Raw genomic sequence first — 15772 nt, 5'->3', positions numbered from 1 at the left:
GTTCTCCACAACTTCAGTTTCCTGGTTCTGTAGTGTGCCATCATAAATATTTGTATAATACAAATGAAGGAATACCAGATTAAATTAGGCTTGAATAAAGACTGGGATTGGATGGGTCATTATACAAAGTAAAACTATTTCCCCATGTTTATTTTTCCCCCCTACTGTTCCTCACACGTTCTTGTCAACTGCTGGAAATGGCCCACCTTGATTATCACTACAAAAGGTTTTTTTTTTCTCTCCTGCTGGTAATAGCACTCTCGTTATAGTGTGTATGGTAACACCCATTGTTTCATGTTCTCTGTGTATATAAAATCGTCCTACTGTATTTTCCACTGCATGCATCCTATGCAGTGGGTGTAGCCCACGAAAGCTTATGCTCAAATACATTTGTTAGTCTCTAAGGTGCCACAAGTACTCCTGTTCTTTTTGCAGTTACAGACTAACACGGCTGCGACTCTGAAATCTGTATCCTGCAAGTTGTTCTGTGCATGTAGACCCCTTCCACCCATCAGGAGCCTCCTGATGTTTGTGGGGCTTTGTGCAGGCCTAGAGCAGTTTGCGGGATTGGGGCCTTGGACCATAAGTCTCAACTAAACTTGCAACAAAAGAACCATTGTATTATGCAGCAGAAACTAAGTAATGTCATAGAACAGGAAGAATAAGCTCTCTCTTTCCACAAAAACTGGGGCACCTTGTGATAGTGTTTAAAGGTTACTCAACATGTTAAAGGTAGTGTAATACTTGAGAATCTTTCATTCCTATCCATTCAAAATTTTAAACCGTTTTTATATGTGTCCTCAGATTTTTGTAGCATGTGAGTTCATTTTTCTACAGTTTAATTTAGTCTGTAAATTTAGGTAAGCAGTACTCATCTTTCTAAATGATATCTTGATATTTTTTAAGAACATACGAACAGCCACACTGGGACAGGCCAATGGTTCACCTGGCCCAGTATCCTGTCTTCCAGCAGTGGCCAATGCCAAGTGCTTCAGAGAGAACAAACAGAACAGGTAATCATCAAGTGATCCATCCTCTGTCACCCATTCCCAGCATCTGGCTAGCAGAGGCTAGGGACACTTCAGAGCATGGTTTTGCATCCCTGCCCATCCTGGCTAATAGCTATTGGTGGACCTAACCTCCATGAACTTACCTAGTTCTTTTTTAAAACTATGCTAAAAATCATCATCATGTAGGGAAAACTTCCCTCTGAAACCAATTGTTTGTACACTCAATACTTTTCTATATTAGGTTTAATCTAGGTTGGAAATTAACAGCTGAATTTTCAAAGCCCTAGTACTTGGGCCCAGATCTGGAAAGATGCTGAACACCCAGAATTCACATCAACATCAATGGAGGTGGGGGCTCATCACTTATCAGGAACTGAACAGGGTGCATCTAAACCAGTAGATAAGCACATAGATATCTACATGTTGTTTTGGTTAAAATTTTCAAGAGTCACATTGTGTCTAACTGTTCTGAAAATCCAATCACATAGTTGTGCACAGATAGCAAGGGTTGTGGGGATGAGGAACTAGTGCTTGTGTGCCTGACTGGAATATTCAGGAAGATTTTTGGGAATACTTTTGCTTTCTGCGCGCAAGGTTCCATTCTCCTTAAAGCATGACTACTTTTTCCATGGCACTAATCTGTCACACAGGACCCTGGTGATCAATCCACACTTTCACTCAACATTACAGAATAGATGTTAGCATCTGTACCCTTTGCATTCAGAGTCCCAGGGATTGTAGATTAAGACAACTTTCCTAGAGCTCTTATTTCAATCAGTAAACCTGCTAAGGGTTTCAGTAAACCTGCTAGGAATAGCCCACATTCTGAACTGTTGGGCTTCTTGCAGACAGGGAGATTTTTGTTCTTACTTTGTACATAAATTTTCTGCAAAGGAGACCACGTAGGTATTAGTTTGTATAGTTGTTTTATTTAGTGCTAGGTCTCATATTTCTCCGATTTTGAGTTAGTGTTTTAGGCTAAGAAAGTTTCTCCTGGAGTTGGGAGTCAGAGAGGATTGATTGGTAGGAAGAGCTCTGCTGGGGGTGGAACTCCTTGCAACAATATGAGGAGTAGTAGCTCAGAGGCCAGACAGATAGTCTTATCTTGTAAACTAGCTCTAGAAAAAGGAGATTAAAATCTCCTTCTCTTCAGTTAGCTGCTAATATAAAAAATATTAGCATACATTTTACAAGGTGTGTCTTTCTTGGTTTCACTTAGGTATCATAAAAGTAGAATTAACACCAGAAAAAGTTAAAAGAGCTCTGCCTTATGTAAAGTATATTTGTCCTGAAAATCCAAGAACTCAAATATGGTATATTTTTTCTTTAAATGTTATGTAATATTTGTTAAATAAAAGTTCTGCAGCTAATATACAAACACAAATTGCTGTAATAAGGAAGACTAACATAAACTCATTTATTTGAAAGATAAATTTGATGAATGAGTTGTAACAGATTTTTTCAAAATAAGAAAATAAAAGTACCATATGCTTATACTGAGATTCTTTCAAAATACAAAACATAAGAAAAGTTTAATGGATCCCTTGGCTACAGAGCAGTTTGAGTGACACAATTCCCTTGATCACTCTAGTTACAGTGTGTATGGTAACACCCATTGTTTCATGTTCTCTGTGTATATAAATCTCCCCACTGTATTTTCCACTGAATGCATCCGATGAAGTGAGCTGTAGCTCATTAAAGCTTATGCTCAAATAAATTTGTGAGTAAGGTGCCACAAGTACTCCTTTTCTTTTTGCGAATACAGACTAACACGGCTGCTACTCTGAAACCTCTAATTCCCTTCCTGCTTCACAGTGGCAGAGTATTTTAATTCTCATTCTGTTTTGCTGGATGAAAAATGCATCCAATGAAAAAATATGAACAAGAGTAACTACGCTTAGAACTTGTGCAAAAATGATTGCTTTTTAAATGGTGTAATGTTTCTTAAAGAGAGAGCAAGTATTGGTGAGAATTTAATCTTTTTTTCCTTCATTTAAAAGTCTTTAAGGAATATTTTAATAAAAAAGTTATTCATCCCTCTAGTAGTTCAAAGGTGAATTGTTCATTATTCTGTCTTGGAATTCTTTCCAATGTCACAGATCTTGGTGTCTTGAAGAATACAAAGCATGCAAATAAGATCCTATCACAGTCATAATGACAGAACTTTGCTTGTTAACCAGAGTCTGGGGATATGGGGATTCCTGGACAAGACACAAAAAATTAATGTAATGGTGAGATTTACTAATTCTCAATTAATTCACAACTAACTAATATTTGGCTTTACTTCCTTTTTCTCAGTCTCATCTTCACTATCATCAACTTCCTGGATGACTAAGCCAACAGAGTCCTCCTCCACAACTTCCTTAGTTCTGTGTTCTTCACCAAAGTGCCACCTAGAATCCTTGTCCTCTTCTGGTGAAAACCCAAGTGATTGTTCAGCCTCCAAGTCAATAGGAATGCTTTCTATGCCAGCTTCAACCAGACATTCATTACACAGTCTGTAGCGCCTTGTTCCTTCTTGCACCACTTGCCCTGTCATGTCAGTCACGTGGCGCTTACACTTTCTGCATATTGGCTTACAAGCCTGATGAATCTGAAAATTTAAATTTATAAAAAATATTATCCAATAGCAGCACAAAAATACAAGTTATTTTTCAGATTCTATATCTTAAATTTAACAATTCTGTGATGTAATAGAACCAGTTTCCTTTCAAAGGAGAGACAAACTACATCATGTACTTTAATAAATATGTTACATATTCAGGGAAGAATCTTTGAGAAGAATATCAATTGCACAGTATAATGAGTACTGTATCCGCATCTAAGTTGAGAAAGATATCTGCTGAACGTTCTAAATAGGATGTAGAGCTTCTGAAAAAAATGCTGGATTGTCAGCACTATTGATATATGTCCTCTATTAATCCAAAAACAGGAGTGGCACAAATTTCCCAGCACTACTCATCTTGCCAATAGCTTGGTCTACACTAAGTAAATTAGGGCTCATAATTAGAGTCCTGCGTGGATACAAATTTATCCTTCCATGGAAATAAATTTGTATCCGCGACAGGCTCTACTGATAATTTGCCACTGGTGAGTTACACCAGTTGTAGCAACAACAGAAGCTATGGTGTAGAAGTGGGGTTAGGCAGATAGGAATTTCTATTGCTACGTCATCTAACTCTTCTGTAAGGTTAGACAATCCAGTAATAAAAGCTCTTGAGTCTGGCCTGGAGAGACTAACTCAGTTTCCACACTTACTAAGTCCTCAGTCTCTATGCTGGGACTTCCAACAAGATTTTCAATTAGTACAAATGTTGGTTTTGATTTTTTTGAACAGTACTGAGAAAATCAGTTAATTTCATCATAGATCACCACACAGCTTTGGAACGGTATGTCTCTTGGTCACTATCAAAATGAGATAGATGTGAACTAATATTGTTGAGATGAAAGGCTGTTACTAGGACCACATGATTCGGGTGGGAAAGAATGCAAAAATTACTGGAAAGAGATGGGAGCTAGTCAACAACATTCAGTACTTTTTTTCCTCTGTGAAAACTAGGAATTAAATCTTGTTTTGGTTGGTAGTCTCATCATAATCCCTATAAAAAAAATAAAATGTCCACTTCACAAACAACTTCACAGTTGTGAATAATTAGTGGTCTTTCTTCAAAAGAGACAGAGAACTGTAATAACAGGATTTTGACACTGAGGTGTTTTGTCAGAATGATGCAGAGAAGCTTAAAAGGAGTTTGCCCACAAACGGGGTCATTTCAGGGACATAACATTTTGCAAGAGGGAGAAAGATAAACATTGGGAAACCTTTTAAAATACCAGACTGGAACAGGAAAACATTCTATCATTTAATTTGAGCATTAGTTATTCAATATATTCTTTTTCAGTATTTGAATAACGTACAATAATTGACCATGGTATGCTGAAGACACAAGCACTATGCTCATCTTAATAATCAGAGTTCTTCAAATCCAAGCAATAATCACAACACAATAGTTTATTTAGAAATGTTTAGAAGCAAATAGTCTAAAGTTCACCCTATTGATTATTTACAGAAGTGACTGGCAGGTTTATGCTACAAACATTTTTAAAAAATCTCTTATATGTTAAAAAATATACATACTGTTCGAAAATGGCTACGCAGATGCTCTAGCCTGGTGAATCTTTTCCCACATGCCTCACATGGATAGGGTCGCTCCCCTGTATGACAACGAAGGTGACGCTTTAGGTCTGCTTTCCGCTTCACCATATGGGTACAAAATGGGCACTTGAACCTCACATCATCTGTTACAAAACAGTCCTGTTAATTTCTAAAAGTTTCATGCTCTTTTTAGTAGTGGGAGAAAAGCAATAACTAAAGTTCCAAACCCAAATGAAGTGTATCAGACTTACCACATTTATCAGATTTTCTGATGTATAAATGATATTTTGACTATGAACAGCAGGAGGAAAACAACTTTTTTTAAAACTGAAATAATTGCAGATCTTTCCAATCAACACTGAATTTCTAACAATTACCCACAGCATGAAAGAATCACAGCCTTACTTGCATACCTTTAGATAATATATTTTATAAAAACCCTCATTAACTAGTCACATACCAATCTGGGATATTTTCCCACAGTGTTTTACCAGCATATTTGTACACAGAAAGTCTTTTTCTAGACAGCCTTACTCCCTGCTGTATTGTGTACAGTAGTGTTGACACAATCCAAGGTTTCTGACATTGGATTTTGTTACTATAGAAGCAATTGTCATATAATGAACACTAGATAGTGACAACAGTAAATGAATCAAGCAAACAGAATAAAATAGATAAAAAATAGCTTCTGTTCACACAGAAAAGTCTTGGAGATTGTAAGTGATAGAAAAAGAAATCCAGTAAGATGATGACAGTTTTTGTCTTCTCTGAAATACTTAAATCATGAAACTCTGTCTCTCAATCCTCAGTATAAGACTTCCCTGCTGCCATCCATCCCTTATTTCACCTCAAGATGTACCTAATGGCAACCTTCTGTAGCCAAGTGTAGCATCATGGTGGGCCACTAAGGGCAAGCTTCACCAGAACATTTGTTGCAGGGCTTCAGTTCCTTTGATAGTATGGAGACATGTGACTAGGAGGACAGCAAGGCCTTTTGACAGAAGAGTCTGAAAGAGATCTGGATGGGGGATCAGGGAGTTTCTTCACTGGCAGACTGGAAGAGGAATGGCTATTAAGCCTCAACTGCCAAGGGACTGGGGAGAGAGCCTGAGTGGGGCAGGGACTGCTTAGAAATACTGTGGACCCCCGCAGCCAAGAAAGACTGAAATAACTTTTAATAGACCCTGGCAGAAAGGCTGTCAAGAACCTGGTTAAAATGGAATAACTACTCACAGACCTCAGTGGGAGGGCTGTAGAAGTCAGAGGATGAGGTATGGATAGGAAAGACTTTCCAGTGCAAATACTGGAATTCAACTGGTATATTAATAAACCAGACCACAGAAGGGAGATTTTGTTTTGAAATTCTATTTGCGTGGTTATCCCGGAGGCACAGAAGAGAGGAAACTGAGGCACTGCCATGCATCTGATGCAGGTCTGACTAAGATGACCCTGTAACACTAACTAAGGCAGAAGGAATTTTCTGGAGTCAGACACTACTGTATCAATCATGAGGGTAACCCCGAGGCTGAACATGCTGCTTCTGCAATGCTGCCAGTCCCTACCAGCTCAAGGAGATGAAGTGACAAATCTTGCTTTAGTAGTCAGTCTGTATACCAAAGAAGGATGAGAGAATAAATGAACAGGAAAGGACTATTATTATCCTTTTGATTTTTTTTAAAAGAACTGTGGACTGTTCATGGAAAACTTTGAAAAATGTACTTACCTTCCTGCTAGCAGGTGAGACAGAGAAGGAACTGGTCAATTCCTGTCCTATTTGAGAAGTTCTATACAGCTTGTTCTCTGTCTTACCAGATGAGTAATTCAAACTACAGCATTGCCAGGCATATTCAATAACACATATATTTCCCTTTTTTTTTTCTTTTTTTTTTTGTGGGCAACAGTGAAATGGCTGCTAACTTTGCATTACAAAAAAACATAAACCCATTTTATTCTGCAGCCAAGTTAGTTTTAGTTTTGTACCACTTTCCCGAGTTTGCCCGTCAAATCAGAGACAGTTTGCTAGTGTCATTCTCTCTGGAGCTCTGTCTACTGTGAAAGTTCAGTACACCGCACATATGCACAAATTGCATTACTGAGGAAGGGTGGCATGACATTGTCACCCTTATTTCTCTGCTGCTGCTGGCAGTGGTACTGCTTTCAGAGTTGGGCAGCAGCTTGCCACCCTTACTTCTGCGGTGCCGCTGGTGGTAGTGTTGCGTTCGGAGCTGGGTGCCCCACCAGCAGCTCCTGCTCTCTGGCCACCCAGCTCTGAAGGCAGAGCAACTTCTCATGCCCCTCCAGAATACCCTCCTTGTCCCCCCGCACCCGCAGGGGGGCACGCCCTGCAGTTTGAAAACTTTGGATTTAGAATATATCAGTCATAAGAATAGCCTGATGCATATTTGCAACAGAAGAGTATGACTGAACCCTTTCTCACTGCAAAGGGTTTGGTCAATTTCTAGGAGGCAGTGTCTAGTAAAAGAGGTCACATACACAGGGGAATGAAGTGCCAAAGAAGACATCGAGATCTTATTAAATATAGTGTTTTTTAAATTTTGGAAGTATATAGAAGGTCTACCTGGAGTTGTATGTCCACACCCTTAATTTCTTATCAAAGGAAAATTCAAGCTACATAATAGGAAAAAATCCTGAAAATATATAAAGACAAAGGAATGACTTATGCAAGGAGTCATCAAGACATCATTATATATAATCTTTTCAAATGTATTAATTACCTGACTAATGAACTCTATAAGATGGGCATAGGTTGTTGCAACTCCATGGTACTCCCTTTTTGAAAGCAGCAAAAGCTATAAAAACCTAGGACTAGACAAGTTTTAGCACCTGAAAGTTAGATATGGTATTACAAACTCTAACCAAAGGTACAGTAGTTTGATCTCCTTATTAAGACTGCCTTTCCTATAATGATGTGCTCAGTTAGTTGTAGAACAGAACTTTATGCCTTTAAAGTAGCAACCTATACAGGTTCTTATATCGCACACATCACTATGGTGTATGTGCCTTCTGGTAGCGCATTAAGTGATGTGACTAGCATCTATCACGTATGGTTCTTTCATTCTCCCTTTTTCTCCCTAAAGGGAAATTTGTGTGGATTTAAAATATAGAGAGAGAGAGAGAGAGAGTATACTTTATAATTTAAAAAAATTGATTACATTTATTTTTATTATTGAACCCAAGGTCAGTGAAGTGCACCAGTCATCCACTGAGATATGACAATGTAGATTGGAGGATCAGTCCACCCTTAATTGCTAAAACTGGATGATTTGTCAAAAACAAATTATTAATTTTCCTCAAATTCAAACAATTAGCAGGAAATCTTGTCTAATTAAGAAGTCAAAAAGAGCCTATAAAACTCTAAATAGTAAAGAATCACAACAGGGTTTTGCACTATCTGGTACAGTTGTTTTTCTGCTTGTAAGGGTCATATAATAACATATTTGTACATGCATTGATAACAATTGAAAGGTGCTTTTTCCCCATGGCAACTATACATTTGCAGAATCCTGTTAAGAAATTAAGGTCAACAACATGAAATATTCTTTCCTGAAGGAGTGCTATGTATGTTTTCAGCTATCTTTACAGCATACCTGAGAGAACCTACAAGTTTGAAGACTCTCTTTAAACTAATTAGTGGCCAGTTTACATTCTGCTCTAGTCAAAGACACATATCAGCTACATTTAACACAATGCACTCTTTCACTCATTGTTATCAACTAGATGTTTAGTCTTCTGATAGGATCATCTTTCTGTTAGAAGCTGTTCCATGTAGTAGTCCATCAATTTACAATTCCTCCGTAGACATTGTATTAGCACTCAGTGGCATTGGAACAATTTTAGTAATAGGTGTGCTGAAAGCCATTGAACAAAATTGTAAACCCTATATATGTCTGAAACCACTTCAAGCGATGAGGGTGCTACTGCACCCCCAGCACCCCTAGTTCCAGCACCCCATTAGCACTGCTAACTAATCATGGCATTCAGTATTGGTAAAGGTCTGTTGCATCTGTCCTTAGAAGTAACAAATGCAGGACAATTGTTATTAAAATAATCCTTTCTATAGGGAACTTATTTTTAAAGTTTTCAGTGAGGCAACAGCACTTCCTTAAAAGGGAATCCAAGATAGAAAGTTAATAATGTCTTTCTAGAATGAGAAACTGACTGGCCGCTGCTACTGTAAGAATTATCACATGATGATTCATAGCAATTTTTAAAATGAGCCTGACACAATTTATAAATTAATATGGACAAATAAATAAAAATCTGTTCATAGCAACAATATAAAAGGCAACTTTAGTTATTTTATTGGGAGCCTCATTTATCAGGAATTCAAAGCCATTACAATGATTTATCAATATGGGAATGTCTGAATGATTTGCAATCTGAAAATATAACCATGGAGTTACTATCGGGCATTAGTTAAAAAGGTGATTCTAGATTTCACTGTAGTGCATAACTGTAACTAATTTTTCAGTTTCTAGAGCTGATCATTTTTATTGAGTTAAATGTTCAATCAATTTCTGGACCAAAAATTCAGCAGAAAAAAACATTTAAGAACCCCTAATAGTGAAGGAATAAATGTTTAGTTCACTCTTACCTTCAATCCAACTCCCCATAACACCTAAAATTGTGGGCATACTTGCATACAGCTCATCTGCTTTTGATGATTTAGACTTGTTGGCTGATCTAGATGATTCATACTCCTGCTGGGTCTCTAGCAAGCTCCTTGGCAACACCTCTGACCCCAGACCATGTTGATACCCAGCATCCGCAAAGTCAACTTCTGTATCAAGCTGAGTTTGCTCTTCAGATTGAGAAATGTGGTTAGTAGGCTCTGAAGCTCTGTCTCCAAGTTTCCTTGATTTACCAGGGGGGACGTCAGTGGACTGTGGCAATCCAAGCTGCCTCATACGTTTTTTTATGGAATGCCGTCTTTGAGTCTGTTTGATCAAGTTAGATCGTTGGGTGTTCCTTTGTGAAGCGGAGTAGTAGGTGCAATTACTCCAGGAATTTCCACCCACCATAGATACCCCTACGTCAGAGTCCATTTGAGAATGTGGGGGACTGCTTTCTACTCTCCATTCTGTGCTATATAAGCCTGGACTCTCAGTTCCATTACTGTTCAGATCTTTTTCTGAAAGACTGAAGTAGCGATCCTTCTCCTTCTCACTGATGTCTAGTGAAGATTTAATGAAAGTCTTACAAACACTAATGATATCTGTCATCTGTAGGTAGCTGGCAGCTGACATGACCTCAATCACATTTTGACCAGTAAGAGATAACTTGCCTGAATACACAAAGTCCAGAATGACCATAAAAGTATCAGGGGAGAACATATGAAAGGTGGCAGTTGTTGGCTGACTCATGTCTTTTGAGCTCTGAGAAAGGAGCATTTTGAAATAACCGCTACTGGCGAACAGCACATTTCGATGTGCTTTGAAGACCTTCCCCTCCACCAGGATACTGCAGTCACAGAATAAGTCCTGCCTGCGCTGCTCATTCAGTTGCTGTAGGAGGCGAGATGGACGAGAAGAAATCTCCATTCCAGAGAAGGGCAAACAAGCACTACTCTAAGAAAAATTGAAAATTATGTTTATAAAATGTGCAACGTAAAAGAAGTAATCTGATTGGCAGAGCAAAGATTTTACCTCTGTGGGTATTCCAGTGGCCATTCCACCTCACGATGTGATCTTGACAGATTTCACAAACTAAGCAGGATTGGGTTTTGTCAGTACTTGGTTAAGAAACTGGGGGAAATCCAGGTACTGCCACAAGTGATGTTGTCATTTCAGTAAGTGGTAATCTTTTTTCAAAACCAATAATGAAACAACGAACTAGCATGATGCTATGGGACTCTCGGTGGAAGGTGTTGCCTTTCAGAGGAGAACCTGACCATTTGTGATCACTAATATTCCTTTTTTTGTAGGAGTTAAATGGTCCTAGCCTGTAGAGTCATGTCACATTCCCACTGGGATATTTACATTCCGCCTTCCTAAAGTCACCCTCCATTTTCAGTGGATAATTTTATTGCTCAATTCCTATTCTAAATTCTCATGCATTATTGATGTGTTTTGTAAAAAGCTGCTGTGTAACACTTACCAGTGGGTTAAGTTATTCCTGAATATATAAATTGGAAAGGTCTTATTGATTCCTGTGGGATGAATGGCGCTACACAAATGTAACTTTTAATACACAAATAGTAATTTCTCAACGTTGTTGCCTAAGAAGTGACCAAAAAAAATCTAGTTGAGTAATGTTTTTTAGAAGTGTCCAAAGTGAAGAGTCTTTTATAAAGGGTGGGTGATGTTGGAACATAAAACTGTCAGCATTTAGCCACTGAAATAACACTGTTATTTTGAAATAGAATATTTTAAAAGCGCTATGCCATTTTTGGTATTCTAATATCAATTTATATTAAAAGAAAATATAAGCAGCAGTCTACTATGTCCTTACCACCAGAATTTTCTCTCCACTACCCAGTCCCTCAAGAGCTCATGTCAGAGCTACCTTCTTTGGCAAAAAGGGGCTGAATATAGGACTGGCTTTAGTATCTTTCAACGTTGCTCCTTACTCAGTTACACAAAGATCACTGCAGAGCAATGAAAGGTGCTCTCTCACCAGGAGCTGGCAAATTCTGCAGTCCTACCAGTTCATAAAGCAAGATATAGGTGCTGTAAATCCAACACATGTATTAAATGGTCAACTACAGGATTACTCTGATTGCCCCACACCAATATTTTTAGTGAACAGATATGAAATTATCCCTTAAAAATACAAAAGCCAGAAGAGACCCTATGATGGAATAGTACAGTTTGGGGGTACTATATATATTTGTAGGTTCCGCAGCATGCAGGGAATAAAATTTGAATGACTGGAAGTTTCATGAAGTAGTGTTTGAAAAAAATCTAGAATTTATTGCTCTTAAAAATAGAGTGAAATTCTATGAATGACAGTCATCACAAACTATCATCAAAACTAAGTGATACAAGACAGACTATGAACATGATCTTCACAGTTCAGAAATGCATTTTGAATATCACAATGCATGTTCGGAAGACATCAATGATCAGGAAATTAAATCAGTATGCCAGTGTTGGATCATATTAAAGAAGTTCTGTATTAAAATCACAAATGAGTTTGATTCCCCAGAGTTTAAATTCCAGGGTATTACTAATGAAGAGGTCTCTTGGTTTTTGGTGCTGTTTCTCTCCCTCTATGTATGAAACTTGCAAGCTGCTAATTGTGTTAGTACATTCTAAGACAGAGTCTGTTCTCAAAGCAATTCACAGAGAGAGAGACTCAAAGCAATACTCGAACAACAGAAACAGCACCCAGAGACTCCCCGCCCTTTTGTTGTATTAACAATTGTGATTAAAATAGAGATAGAGGATGTATGTGGATGGATGCTTGGTGTGGATAATAACTGAATGATCAGGGAGGTGCCAGCCTAAGAATCCAGTGTCCATCGGCTGAAGAAGGCGTCAAGTGGAAATAACCAGAGGACCCCCCGGAGGGCAGACTGGAATCCACCCAACAGCCTCAAGAATGGGAGAACCAAAGAACAAGATAACATCTTGGAGCCATCAGGAATGTGCTATCTGCTGATTGATTCAGCAACAGCATGATGAAGCAATTCCCATAGACTGGCATAGGAAGAAATTCCTATAAAAATAGACTCTAAAAAGTGAGAACTTTGGGGTCTGATTCTGCAAACCAACTTCCAGGAGCATCAGATGAGCATCTGACAAGGCCCTGCTCCCTCCTCATGTCCAGGCCACCTGGCCAGTGGCTTGGCATGAGCAACTCTAAGGCTGGTAACTATGATAACAACCTTGCAGAACCTGTGTGTGTATGTTTGTATGAATGAATGTGTGAATAAATATGAGATTGAATGGAATGTTATAACTATAACTAACTGCTTACTATGATTCTTTCTGTATTCACAATAAATGTAGTATTTTGCCTTTTTCCCTTTAATAAGATCCTGCTGGTTTTTATTTTATTGGTACAACACCAGATTAGTTTTAGTGTACATGCACTATCTCCTATTCCCCCCCCCTCCACCCCCCACTGGATAAAGTAGTGTGCTCTCCACATCTCTGACAGAGTCTAAATGGTCCTTTTTCTTTCCACAGTGCCCTTCTCTACTAATCCAGAGAGTCAGACCAGAAAAGATTAATCTGCATCTCCAGCATGGCAGTACAGAGAACTGGGATGATCATCTAGTGAGTGACTAGACTATATAGTACTATATATTATATGGGATGCTGGTGATGTGAATGGTTCTTCTTCAGCATCTACAGGTATTCTCCTGACTACTGTACTCTTCTCTCAATGAGGCATGCAAAAGAGAAAGTATAGATTTTTTACTTCCATGTAACTGTGTTAAACGGAAGCTAAGTTAAGAATACTCTCCATAACATTTCTATTTTAAATCTAAAGAGACATAAAAAGCAGATATTCGTGGTTAAAGTTTAAAATAATTTTATTTTTGAACAGTCATATTAAATCAAGAAAAATATTTTACTCTTACTATTATATAGAAGTGAACACAAACAAAAAAGAAAACCAATAAGAATATCTGGAAGACTTAAGAACCTAAGGTGACAATGATTTTTAATCAAGTCACAAAAGGAAAATAAGCAACCCCCTACTCACCCCCACACAACAGGAAGATGAACTACTGTTACAGCAGAATGAATATCAATGCATGGCAGGTGCAACATGGATTCCTTACCTGAAGATGGAGAAACATAATGCTAGCTTTTGCTAAACATGTGTGGTGATGTTCACTGGTGGCTGGAAACAGAAATCTTTGGCAAAAAAATGATGAGGTCTTTGTCCTGAAGTGGATATAATACTGCACTGATGATGCTATAACCTCTTTATCCTTAGGCTACTGCTTGAACTAAAACCTTGGATTTGTCCAGATGTCAGTAATATTTGTATCAGACGCCTTAAAAACGAATTTCAAATCAGAAGAGGCTAGATGGCATGCTTTATTGTGCCTGGAAAGCACCTTGCAAAGTCTGAAACACATACCTGTTATTACTGACTTTTTAAAAATCCCATTGCAGCCTTCTTGCCTTTCTACGTAAGAAATGAACAATACATTTATTAGAGAGAAGCTAGATGTATTACATTTACACGGGAGCAAAGAATACATTCCTGAGCAGACTCGAGTAGCTTGCTCGCAATTTGTCATGACATACAAGTACAGCCGAGTAAGTCAGAATCATCCGTAAGCCGATATCGAAGGGCTGTGGCGCTATCAGACTGACTAGAGTCCAGGTGCTCTCTTCCAGCTCCCTCGACCGCACGTGTAAGACCCCGACGAGGTGCGGAGGGGGCATAGTTCGGTCTATCCCCCATCACAGGGAAGCGGGGTGAGAGGAGGAGGGGAGGGGATGGAGACGCCTTCCGCATGGACACGCCGAGGAACCAGTAGCGCTGCAACCCACCGTCCCTCTCCCCGCCTCCTCTTGACCGCGGGGAGCAGCGCGGCACAAGGAGGCGGCCGCACTAACTCCCACTGGGCCCCCGAGCCCCCCGGCGCCGGGGACGGACCCCGCCCCTCACCCGCACGCCCAGGCGGAACGGGCTGCTCCGCCATCGGGCGCGAGGGGAGCGCGAGGGACGCCCGACGGCGCTAGACTCGCCGGCCCAGCGAGGCCGGCACCGTGGGACTTCGGAGCCCGCGGGCCGCCATCCAGGCGGGCGCCGCCGCCCGCCTGGCCGAGCGGACAGAGCGTCCGTGCCCGAGGGGCGCTCGCGGGAGCCTGAGCGGCGGCTCGGGACGGGGCTGCCCCGCCCCCGGCCGCTCCAAGCCCCGCGGCCAGCCCGGGACCTGCCGCCCCTGCCCGCCCGGGACCTGCCGCCCCTGCCCGCCCGGGACCTGCCGCCCCTGCCCGCCCGGGACCTGCCGCCCCTGCCCGGTCTCCGTCCCGCTGCGCAGCCGCCAGCCCCTCGGCTGCCCTTCGCGGCCCCTCACAGCGGCGCCCGGGCTACAAATGGCGCCCGCCTCGGTCTCCCTGCGAGCGCGGCTCGGCTGCGGGGAGCGCCCGCCTCGGGTCCGCCGAGCCCGGGCCCTGGCAGCCCCCAGCGCCCGGCTGCGCCGCCGCCACTTACCGGCTGGGTTCCGCGGGCGGCAGCCGCCGGGCCGGAGAGAGCAGGAGGCGGGATCCCCGAACCCGCGGGCCGGGCTCTGTGTGGCTTCAGTGCGAGTGGCGGGTCCCGCCGCCCCAAAGCCTGGAAGCCCGAGCGGAGAGAAACAAAAGGTATTTGCTGACGTGGGCGTTGGACAGAGACGCCCGAGGGCTGGGGACACAATTAAAGGGGCAACGCTCCGCTCGCAGCAGGCACAAGCCCGGCCGCTTCCCGGCAGCGTGGGCTGCGTTTTCCTCCTCTCCCACCCGCAACCCCACATGCTCCCCAGGAGGCAACGTGATGCCTTAAGGGCCATTTTACACCGCCCCATGCCCGATTTCTGCGCCTTCCCCTGGCAGGGTAGGAACGTCTAGAGTGCCCATCATGACACAGGGGAAGGGGCTGGTTGGTTCTTCATTTTCCCCTTCCAGGTGCCGAGAAGAGA

General features: G+C 41.1%; 1 protein-coding gene across 2 annotated transcripts; it reads right to left on the bottom strand.

The window, feature by feature from the left end:
* Nucleotides 1-2403: 2403 nt before the first annotated feature.
* Nucleotides 2404-15428, bottom strand: LOC311510217 (zinc finger and BTB domain-containing protein 8A-like). Of its 2 annotated transcripts, none has more exons than XM_084609721.1 (4): nt 15310-15428; nt 9779-10751; nt 5146-5306; nt 2404-3603 (listed from the first exon to the last, which is right to left on the bottom strand). In XM_084609721.1, the coding sequence occupies exons 2-4, from the start codon at nt 10722-10724 to the stop codon at nt 3274-3276; spliced, it is 1437 nt and encodes a 478-aa protein (XP_084465847.1). In that variant the 5' UTR covers nt 10725-10751; nt 15310-15428; the 3' UTR covers nt 2404-3273. The 2 variants fall into 2 exon arrangements, with proteins under 2 accessions (XP_084465847.1, XP_084465848.1); XM_084609722.1 differs by having other exon boundaries at nt 9779-10746; nt 15310-15379.
* Nucleotides 15429-15772: the final 344 nt, after the last annotated feature.

This window comes from Lepidochelys olivacea, assembly GCF_965140295.1.
Source record: "Lepidochelys olivacea isolate rLepOli2 genome assembly, chromosome: 19".
NCBI lineage: Eukaryota > Metazoa > Chordata > Testudines > Cheloniidae > Lepidochelys > Lepidochelys olivacea.
Note: the sequence above shows the minus strand (reverse complement) of the source record. Positions and strands in the feature narration are given on the sequence as shown.

Bases quoted from the DNA above. Each gene is read 5' to 3' on its own strand.
- LOC311510217 (XM_084609721.1), bottom strand. From the start codon at position 10,724: ATGGAGATTTCTTCTCGTCCATCTCGCCTCCTACAGCAACTGAATGAG. The intron at 5,307-9,778 runs GTAAGAGTGAAC...GTTTTGTAACAG, and splicing joins TATGGGGAGTTGGATTGAAG to ATGATGTGAGGTTCAAGTGC. The intron at 3,604-5,145 runs GTATGTATATTT...TTAAATTTTCAG, and splicing joins TGCGTAGCCATTTTCGAACA to ATTCATCAGGCTTGTAAGCC.